Raw genomic sequence first — 10580 nt, 5'->3', positions numbered from 1 at the left:
TTTTTTCTTAGATCAAAAGGTTCTTCCAGTCTACCCATTTCGCCGTGGACTTCTTCCTTTTTTCAGTGACATTGCTCTGCATTTTTTCTGGTGAGGGATGCCGCTCCTCTTCCGGTTTCCTGTGGAGTACGTCGCCTCACTTCTTTTCCACGGAGGATGTCACAAGCCCGGTTTTGTTGTTTTTTCCCTCGGTGTTCTGCAGCATCGCCCCGCACCTGTTCCGGTGGGGGAACTTCACTTCCTGGTTTTCCGTGGAGGATGTCGCCTCAATTCTGTTCTGTGGGGGATGTTGCAGGCTCATGGAGGAGGATAATTCCTGCCCTCCCTCCCTCCCTCCCAACCTCTCATGCTGCTCTTCGAGACATGGTCTAGCTGCGATGTGTCGGGGGTTGTGAGGCATCTGCCTCACCATGTTCCTTGCTCCCCCCATCTGCCTCACCGTGTGCCTCGCTCCCCCTACTGGTTCTCGTCAGAATCATGGTCTTCTTGGATTTTTTTTGTCAACAGGGCTTTTGCAACAGCACTAGAATCTTGTTTTGAAGTTGAAAGGCCTCCATCCACTTTGAGAACACAGCAAAATCTTTTCACTTCACTTGGTGTTAATAAAATACATTTGCAGATGTTCTAAAGGTCTGCATGGATGTAGGTGAACACACTGAGATGTTTTAACACCTCTGACAGCATTGTTTTACAGATTATTTTGGGAATAATTAGTAAAGCCATTAGTGTACCAGTCTCTAGAGATACTGTAACTATCAGTTTAGAGATTCTATCAGTATAAATCGTGTCACTTTTACTCTGTGCTATTTGGTGTGATTCTGTTAGACCAGTTATATCTGCTACTTGTGCAGAGGTTTCCTGCTAGTGGTTCTGTTTTCACTATTTCATTTTGTATGACTAGTGCATATCCCATGTCGCCACTGCTGTCACACAGGCCTGTTTTCTGGTTGCTGAAGACTGATCCATCTGCAAACAGGTCAATATTTGGATACTGCAATGTAAATCGCAAACTGGGAAATTACATTTACAACTGCTACACAATTGTTCTGGTTCTCCATCAGCTTTTGTGAAAAGAAAGGTTGCAGGCTTTAGTACTCTACAGCATTTCACTTTGGCAACTGTTTAAGGAGAAATACTGCATATAGAACTTTAGGTTAATTTCACTATATTCTTAAAAATATCACTAGAATCATTGACTGCGTTTTCAGCCACTGCTACATCTCTTAAATACATATGCAGGCCATATATACATTCGGAATTTTTAAAAAATTACAGTTTATAAGGTAAATTAATATTTATCCCTAAATTGACTGAAAAGTGTATATTTTTAGATATTTGTATACAGTCTACTGCATTCATTCATGCGTTCATTTTCTACTGCTTATCCGAACTACCTCGGGTCACGGGGAGCTTGTGATCTCAGCCGTCATTGGGCATCAAGGCAGGATACACCCTGGACGGAGTGCCACAGGGCACACACACTCTCATTCACTCACACACTACAGACAATTTTCCAGAGATGCCAATCAACCTACCATGCATGTCTTTGGACCAGGGGAGGAAATCGGAGTACCCAGAGGAAACCCCCGAGGCACGGGGAGAACATGCAAACTCTGTGCCACTGTGCCCCCAGTCTACTGCACTATTATCCATCAGTGTTTTTTTCTTCCTATATACATTAAATCACAAACAAACTGCATTATAAGAATGACTGAAAATAACCATAAATTACAATTCTGAGATTAAATAAAAAACCATCGTTTTTGATCAAGTTTATATTAAGTTTTATTAAATGTCTTCAACACACTCATTGTGACTGACTGAGGTTGATTTCCATTTTGACGTTGTCTAATTCATCTAAAATGTCTTTGTTTAAATGATGTCAAAACAACAAAGAAAATTCTAATGACCAAAAAGGAACATGATTTAAATATACAAACTAAGAAAGGAGATTTAAGGGCAGGACACTCTGCGGAAAACAAATAGCTGGCAAGAAAATGCACAATACCAAATACACCAAACAAACACTAATAAGTAGCACATAATTGTTTATCATAGCAAAGGAACTGGTCATTAAAGGATATTCAAAAAATACTATTCTTAGTATTATTGTGAGAAAAGAAACCTGGTCTCTCATTCAGTCTTTGTGTTCTCTCTTGAGAATTTTCTTATGACCTTTCAGACGCATTTACATTTACAGCATTTAGCAGACTCCCTTATCCTGAGTGTCTTACGTATCTTATACAGATGCCCTTATCCAGAGTGACTTACATATCATTTTATTTTCATTATCATTTGCGATTCCAAGTAGTTTGTTTTCTATAGTGTTTAGCCATTGTGTATTTGACTCTCTGCCTTGTTTCTTGTCTCACTTTTTGATTACCTTCTCTTGGATTTCATTGCTGTATGAATTGCCTTCACTGTGTAAGATCTTTGCTATTGGGTTACAACTCTGTCTGTTGCCTACTGTTCTGGATTGTTTACCATGTGTTTGTTTCCGAATAAAATCCGAACATAGATTCTACTCCTTCTGCCTCCATGTCACAGCAACCTTCCCAACAGTAGTCCAACACCTTAAACATTAGGCTACCATAATCCCATTTGCATTCTATTAGATTTAATCTATATGGATTGTCTTTAGATACTCCATATTTTTAAATAAAAGATAAAGATAAATGACATGGATGAGAAAATTCTCTCCCTCTTTAAGAAAAACTGTTTTTATTAGATCAAGATCATCCTCCATGAGATGTTCTTTTAATTTATTCATGCTGTCATGATGGTGAGTTACAGTGCAGGTGGACAACTTAAAAAGCAACTCAAGTGTGGCAAAGCTGAGGGCAAAATGTACAGAGATCAATCATGAACTGAATATTGTTGCAGTGTTTGGGTTTTGAGTATTGTTGTTCTAAAGTTTTCAATGCATGACTTAAAACAGAATATTTTTGGTAAATAAATCTAGATTTTAACACCTTTGGATTGTTTTCCAGTTTTTAACTTTGACTGTTTTTTAGATTTTGACCGTAACTGCCTTCATCATCTCTTTGATCCTATTTGGCTTGTTTTACTAGTGTTTGTGCTTGTTTGAAGGTCAGTATCATTTTGCATGTTCGGTACTTTGAGGGTCCCTGATTTTGTGGCTGATTTTGTCTTTTGCATATCCCTGATTTGTGTCTTGAATATGGTGACATGTAAATTAGCTGATCAACTCAAAACACCTGCAAATGTTTCCTGAGCCATCAAAATGGTCTCTCACTTTGGTTCACTAGGCTACACAAGGAGGGAAAGCCACAAACATTCATTGCCTCATTCTTTTATTTCACTATTTGAGTTAAATTACTGAAATAAATGGACTTTTCCACAACATTCCAATCTATTGAGATGCACCTGTATATTTACTTTTTTTTGATTGATTGATTGTTTTGCTTTTTAATTGATTAAAAGTGATGACGCACGTCTTCACAAACCCACTGCCATCACTAAAGGGCTCAAGACTGGGCCAACTGGGACCTACTGAAATATTTTGTTTTAATATTTTGAAAAAAGGGAGATAAAATAATGAAATATTAAAAATCCACAGAAGGTGGTAATTATTTACACTTGGTCGAAAAACTAGAAAGATCCCTCTGTGAGGTTGTATTTACATTAAGTACACAGTTTAGTGTGTATCAAAACAAGCATAATGCAATAATGGGTACAGAATAGGGACAAACGCTTTTTACATTTCTTTTAAATTATATTATTTAAATTCTAAGTTCAGAGATCCAGAAAATAGAAACAAATGGTAGACTGAAGTAAAAAAAAACTTGCAATATATTGTTATATTATATTATATTGTACTCCGTACAGGGTGTATCCTGCCTCGATGCCCAATGATGTCTGAGCACAGGATCCCCATGGCCCGAGAAGTTCGGATAAGCGGTAGAAAATGAATGAATGAATGTATTATATTATAATCAATATATAATAATCAATAATAACTTCAAAAATACAAAAAGTTGATCTATCACATGCATTCTATCACATTTTATATATCTTACATGAAAATAATTTTCTGCCCCTACTAAAGTAAATATTTGATCACTTTCATGTTACAGGTTCTTTGTTTTTCTTGTGGAAGATGTTTCCATCGGGCTGCACTCTCCAGGTCACTGTAATATTCTCCATCATAAAATGTTCTTCCAGTTTCTGCTTCATCTGAAGAACAGAATCAGGGTTTATTTAATCAATCGTAAAAGAGAAAAAACAAAAAAGTAATAGGAGGAAAACAAGTGCAAATGGTTAAAAATTCTTAAGATTATCAAGATGTTAAAAAACGTTAACAGTGGCATTGTACAACTCACCTGCTCTAAAATAAAGGACTGTACAACAGGATCGAACACACTTCTGTCAGACTTCAGCTGCAGTCTCACTGTCTGTTTCTTCACCGGGGAAACTGGAATGAACAGACCCAGTCATTTATGTTTTCCTCTCTCTCTCTCTCTCTCTCTCTCTCTCTCTCTCTCTCTCTCTCTCTCTCTCTCTCTCTTTTTAGTTATTATTCAAGTATATTTATTCCACAAAAGAACTCATGACAGCCAGTTAAGTGTCTCTTAATATCACTTAATTATTAAAACATTAACTTTTGTAACTTATTATACATTTAATTTTAATAAAAGTAAAGAAAATACAAAGAAAATATGCAAATATAAATTCTGATAAACTCATAATTGATGTTAAGCATAAATTGTGTGAGATATTGTAAATTAAGTTTAGTAGAACAAGCGAGGAATAAAGACTCACTGGTGTGACAGAAGAAATAGTGTATGTTGGTGCATTGTTCATCGATGAACAGCCCTTTATAGATTGGTGCACAGTTCTCATTACCCCAGTTATTACTGGGTTGTCCTGGGTACCACTGAAGGTTTGAAGAATTGGTGCCATCTAACCACTTCCAGCTGTCCCTGTAGAGCCCGAACCAGGAATCACCCTGGATACTAGACACCTGCGCTAACATGGTTTGATCTGAGCTGTTAAGAGAGCTGGCCAAGTCTGTGTGATATTTTCGGCAGTGATCCCGAGCTCCATTCCAGGTCATCAGAGGACTGGCAACACCAATAAACCTGTCAGCACCACTGAAGTTAACTTTCAGTAAAAAGAAAGAAATAACATTTAAATAATCAGAATTGGTTGATTAATACAGATATATTTATAGTGGAGTACTTCACATTTATTGGCTTTTTTTTTTTACTTTGGTCAGTAAGCTCATATTCCTAGTAAGCACAAGGATAATAAGGTACAGTATAATTCCTTAGGTGTTAAAGGCATGTGGGTAAGAATAAAGTCAAAGATTTTGACTCACCATTGTAGCATATGAAGGGTCTTAGTCCTGTACAAGGTTTATCTGCCCAGTATCCATTTGTACCCATTATTATAACACACAGTTCTTTCGCAACATAATTATCAGGCTCTCCAGGGTTCCAGTTCATAAAATTTATATTCTTCAGCAGGATGTCATTTAAGGACCAGCGCCAACTATCGACACTGTCATACAATCCTACCCAGGCAGGTTCTACCAATCCTTTCCTTGCTGATTCTTTCTTTAATTGTAAATAATCTGCATAACTTACAATTGTTGCCAGATTAGTGTACATCTCCTTGCAGTAATTCTGTGCATCTGGCCATGACTTCTGTGTCATGATCAGATAATAATTGTGCGAAACTGTTTGCAGGGTGGATACGATGACTGGAACAAGACCTGTTGGTAATACTTTGTTTTAAAATTTCATAATACACTTTTAATGCGATTTAGCAGGCACTGCTGAAAAAGATAAAAGTCTACACCGCACAATCAAATCTGTTTTTTCACCTTGCTGTTGCAATCCTTTTTTTATGCACCCAAGGAAGAGGAATAGAAAGGACAATAATAGTGTAACAGTCCTCGTGTATGTTACACCCAAAATTTGACACTATTAACTCGGGCACCACTCCCTAATATAAGTACCCTACCAGGAAACAGACAGACACTGACAGTGTATTATACAAAATTACCATTTACAAATATATACAAAAAATACCTCAAAACCCAATAAGTGAAGTGTGTGTGTGTGTGTGTGTGTGTGTGTGTGTGTGTGTGTGTGTGTGTGTGTGTGAAGTGTCCCTTAAGTCCTCTGTGAATGAAATGTCCTTATTTGGCACAATCTCACTGGATGTAGTGATGTGTTAGGAAGTCCGGTTTTATGGATGGGTGTAATAGCGTCCTCACAGGTGAATAATCCAATACAGGTGAAGAATATTCCACAGTGAGTCACCAGACGACAAAAAAACACCACTAATAATCCACACAAAAACCTTACAAAAACAGCTGGTGCACCTATCGCCATTTAACTCACCACCTTGAACACCATCGGTCTGCTTTCTTATATGGGAAAAAACCCGTAAATTAAGCAATGTTGCGTGACGTCAACTGTGCGGTCTCACGAGAGCGAGAAACAGACCAGCACAAAGGAAACAGAACATATTACCTGTGAACACAATTAAGTAATGCTTACACTAAACAACGGTTACTGTATGTTTTTATACCTTGTGTCACCTTATTTGGCTCTGCTACATAGACCTTGTAACTGCCTGCCAATCATGAGCTCCGCTGGTGTTTTGCCGGTGGTCTCTTGGTGGGCCGTATTCAGAGCAAAGCGGAACTCCAGAAACCACTGGTCCCAGTTCTGATGGTAAAGTCCGATGTATGATGCAATCATGGTTTTTAAAGTCCGATTTATCCTCTCTGTCAGATTTGTTTGTCGGTGGTAGCTGGTGGTGTGTTTTTGGATACTTTCCCATGCCTTACAGCGTTCTGAGAGGATAATGGAGGTGAATTGAGGGCCTCAGTCTGAAACCAGATTTTTGGGAACCCCTCAAATGGGTCAATATTTCTTCCCTGAGGATTTTGGTTATTTTTTTGGATTTACTATCTCTGAGAGGAAACATTTCTACCCACTTAGTGAAATAATCCACTATTACAAGGAGTGATGTGTTCTGCTTCTTGCTCATTGGGAAGGGCCCCATTAAATCCAGCCCAGCATATGGCCTGGTTCCTTGACCTGGGTGCTTTGCAGAAAGCCGCTGGGTTGTATTTTTGGCAGACCTCACAGCCCTTAACGTACAGCCAGACGTCTTTTCGGACAGAAGGCCACCAAGCTATGTCCAACAGCCTCAGCAGAGTTTTCAGAATACCCAGGTGTCCTCCTAGAGAGTTGTCGTGAAAGTAATGCAGAAAGATGGTTACTAAAGACTGAGGGACCACTAACTGGAACTTCCCTCCATGGTGAACCTCAAAGGTAACTTGCTGATCCTGGACCTTTCTGTCTTTACTATGAGCCTGCAGATGGGTGATGTTATTGTCTCTGCCTTGTGCTGTAGCTATTTCGTCCAGGGTGTGAGGGATGTCAGAGGTATACTTGGGAGGTGTCACAATGAAACAGGCTACCTCTTTACCCTTTTCAGGTAGGTAAGCACTGGACAATGCATCTGGCCCTAAATTACGACAGCCCTTAGTATGGTGTACTTGGAAGCAGAACTGTTGGAGGCGGACCATCCATCGGGTCAGACGTGGGGATGTTTTGGGGCAGATGAAGGCCCAAGTCAGAGCCGCGTGATCTGTAAAAATGTCGAACTGCCTTCCTTCCAGCTAATGTCTCCATTTTTCCATGGCCCAGACCACTGCTAAACACTCCTTTTCAGATGTTGAATAATTTATTTCTGCTCCTCTTAGGGTCCTTGAGGCATAGGCTACCACCTTCTCTCCTTCAGCTGAGATCTGGCTAAGTATAGCCCCCAGGCCGACATTACTGGCATCGGTATGTACTTGGAATGGCATTTACGTCTGGGTCAGTTTGGGACTTCAGACAGCTTATTCTGTTCCAGAACTTAGCTGGCTTCAATGACACTGAAGTTTTCACAGGCATTTGAATGACCATCAAATGCTTACCAGAGGCAAAAAATGGAATTACCAAACATGGAAGAAATAGCAAGTACAACACGTAAATTCCAGAAAGCTTCTTGCTGATGTAGAAAATAAGCACTTTTCTGGCATACATAGTCTCTTACAGTATGAATGGAGACTTTTGGGACACCTGTTAGAAATGTCTGTATAACAACTTAAATATCCAGAAAAATAAAATACATACAAACAAGAATTTCTAAAGAACTTTTTTTGGAAGCCTACTAAGTATTTTGTGTTGTTTCAAAGGTCTTTGGTGTCATTCCTTAATAACTATACAAAGATATTTATATAATTTATGTAAATTTAATGAAGTCATTGTGCCACAGTTTGTAGCATTGCCACCTAACAGCTTCAGGGTCCCTGATTTAAGTTCAGGTTACTGTCTGTGTGGAAGTTTGCATGATCACCCATGTTTCCTCCACATTCTCCAGTTTCCTCCAAATGCATACAGGCAATCAGACTGGATATGTTAATGAACTGACATCCCAACCTTGGGTGAATTCTCCTACCCTGAGAGACAATATCAAAAGTACTTGCAAAGCAGGCAGGTGTGCTTATTCTGTGCACAATGCAAAAAAGATGCTGAAACTCTGCCAAAAATTTTACTGACAAATGATCAGTCATTGGATAATAAAACAAACAAATTCAAGATTGTGGATTACATTTCATGACATGTAGGAAAGCTTTGTGAAGACAGGGAGAACACCAAAAACAGTAAACAGAATCAACCAAAGAATTCGGGAGTTATGACTTTAGCCATTGTTCTGTCAGACTGCTTCCCAAATGACTTTAAAATGTTTTTATAAAAACTATTTAAATAATTAATACAACTATATATGTGTGATGAGGAGGCATAAGCCTGAGGATCCATTTGCAGCTATTTATTAAACTCAAACTCGTAATCAGACAGGCAGGGTCAGGGTGATTGCCGAATCAGATTGAGACTTCGCACCGGCGTACTGTAGAGTTCAAGTTCAGCAAGTGGGCTGACCGTGACAATATGAATAAGATGGTGGTGAACTCTGAATATGCCCATGTGCGTGTGTATGTGTGTGTGGGTGAGAGAGAGAGAGAGAGAGAGAGAGAGAGAGAGAGAGAGAGAGAGAGAGAGAGCAAGAGAATTAAACTTTTTTGTGTAAAAATACACTCACCAGTGAAATAAAGGAGAAGAAAAAGATTCTGCTTCATGACGAACATGACTCTGGAGTAAATAAGATTTTGAAGCTTAACAAAAAAATTAAACTGTGTAAATTTACAGCCGACTGTACCATGTGATTCATCAGTCACAGTGAAAAGATAAATACTAATATAATCTGTGTAATTAGGTATAAACCTAATGATCATTTTTTAATTCATCTGACTTACTCTTGCTTTCGACCAGCTCAGTGTGTCCTAAAGTGTCTTGATCAAATCATGCCAAGATCATGATAAAACCCAGCCAACCCTATCTGCTCATAAATATGTGGACACCCAACACTGATTGAGTTTAGCAACACCCAGTGCTAACAGGTGCATAAAATCATTGGTAGTTATCAGGTGGCTGAGATGGTGTTAATTGCAATTTGCAATTACAAACAGACAGGAAAAATAATGTACAAACACTACATTTCAGTATTGATGTGACAGCAGTAGAATAGGTACAGTAGTAATGAAGTGCTCAAGTTTCTTTAAACATGGTTCTGTCACTGTAAGCCACATTTGCCACAAAGTGGGTGTCTTGCTAGATCTGCCCCATCAACTATAAGTGCTAATATTATAAAATGTAAATGTCTTGGAGCGGCAACACCTCAGCTTTATCATTTCAGCGACAGCAGCACTAAATACCATAAAACACTGCAGCACTTTCAAATCTACTAAACTTTAGTCACTTATTAAACTGACTTTAATCATTTATCAAGATAATTACATGTGGCCATGCAATTGTACACAGGTTTCAAACAAAATAACAATTAAAATACAACTGTTTATATTTAATACTACAACTGTATGTTTTAAGGCCTAAAAAGTTAAAGACTTGTTATTAAACAGGAGAGAAAGAACAATTCTACCATAACTAATCAACTACTTCTAATGATAACACACACAAATTAATCAGCTAAAATCAAAACATACCTTAACTCTGAAAACCGATTCTGTTTTTGGATTCTAAGCTGTTTCTGCTACAGACCTTCACTGCTTAGATCGCTACACTGATTCGTTTGCTCCATCATTCCATTTTGTAGACAAATCAGTGCTCGTCTTTAGACAAACAAATGATGAGAATTTACATCACAGTGGACAGAAAATTTCCATTTTCACTTTCCTTTTTCTCAAAAAAGGGTATGAAAATACCAACCAATCATTCTTAAAATTGTTGCATAAATAAAAAAATAAATAAATGCAATAATGTAAACTGATAACAGGAAACAATTCAGAAAAATAAAACTATCCTCCTATATGTATGTGAGCAAGTTTATCAAATCATGTTCATCGTGACCACTGTGGAGATTGACTTAAATTCTGACTATTAATTCAATTCAATTCAATTCAAGTTTATTTGTATAGCGCTTTTTACAATAGACATTGTCTCAAACCCACTTTACAGAACATAAACATAGAACAG

The 10580-nt window shown here is 38.1% G+C and overlaps 1 protein-coding gene across 1 annotated transcript; it reads right to left on the bottom strand.

Moving 5' to 3' along the window:
* Positions 1-3310: 3310 nt before the first annotated feature.
* Positions 3311-10092, bottom strand: LOC113643922 (C-type mannose receptor 2-like). Its single transcript, XM_027148370.2, has 4 exons — positions 5342-10092; positions 4783-5124; positions 4344-4435; positions 3311-4197 (listed from the first exon to the last, which is right to left on the bottom strand). The coding sequence occupies exons 1-4, from the start codon at positions 5676-5678 to the stop codon at positions 4087-4089; spliced, it is 882 nt and encodes a 293-aa protein (XP_027004171.1). The 5' UTR covers positions 5679-10092; the 3' UTR covers positions 3311-4086.
* Positions 10093-10580: the final 488 nt, after the last annotated feature.

The sequence above is a fragment of the Tachysurus fulvidraco genome, chromosome 7 (genome assembly GCF_022655615.1).
Source record: "Tachysurus fulvidraco isolate hzauxx_2018 chromosome 7, HZAU_PFXX_2.0, whole genome shotgun sequence".
Classification (NCBI taxonomy): Eukaryota; Metazoa; Chordata; class Actinopteri; order Siluriformes; family Bagridae; genus Tachysurus; species Tachysurus fulvidraco.
The sequence above is the reverse complement of the archived record's forward strand: the minus strand, read 5'-3'. Positions and strand labels throughout refer to the sequence as shown.

Coding starts and splice junctions, on each gene's coding strand:
- LOC113643922 (XM_027148370.2), bottom strand. CDS start 5,678: ATGACACAGAAGTCATGGCCAGATGCACAGAATTACTGCAAGGAGATG. Junction 5,125..5,341: donor ACCCTTCATATGCTACAATG/GTGAGTCAAAAT, acceptor TTTTACTGAAAG/TTAACTTCAGTGGTGCTGAC. Junction 4,436..4,782: donor CTATTTCTTCTGTCACACCA/GTGAGTCTTTAT, acceptor TGTTCATTCCAG/TTTCCCCGGTGAAGAAACAG.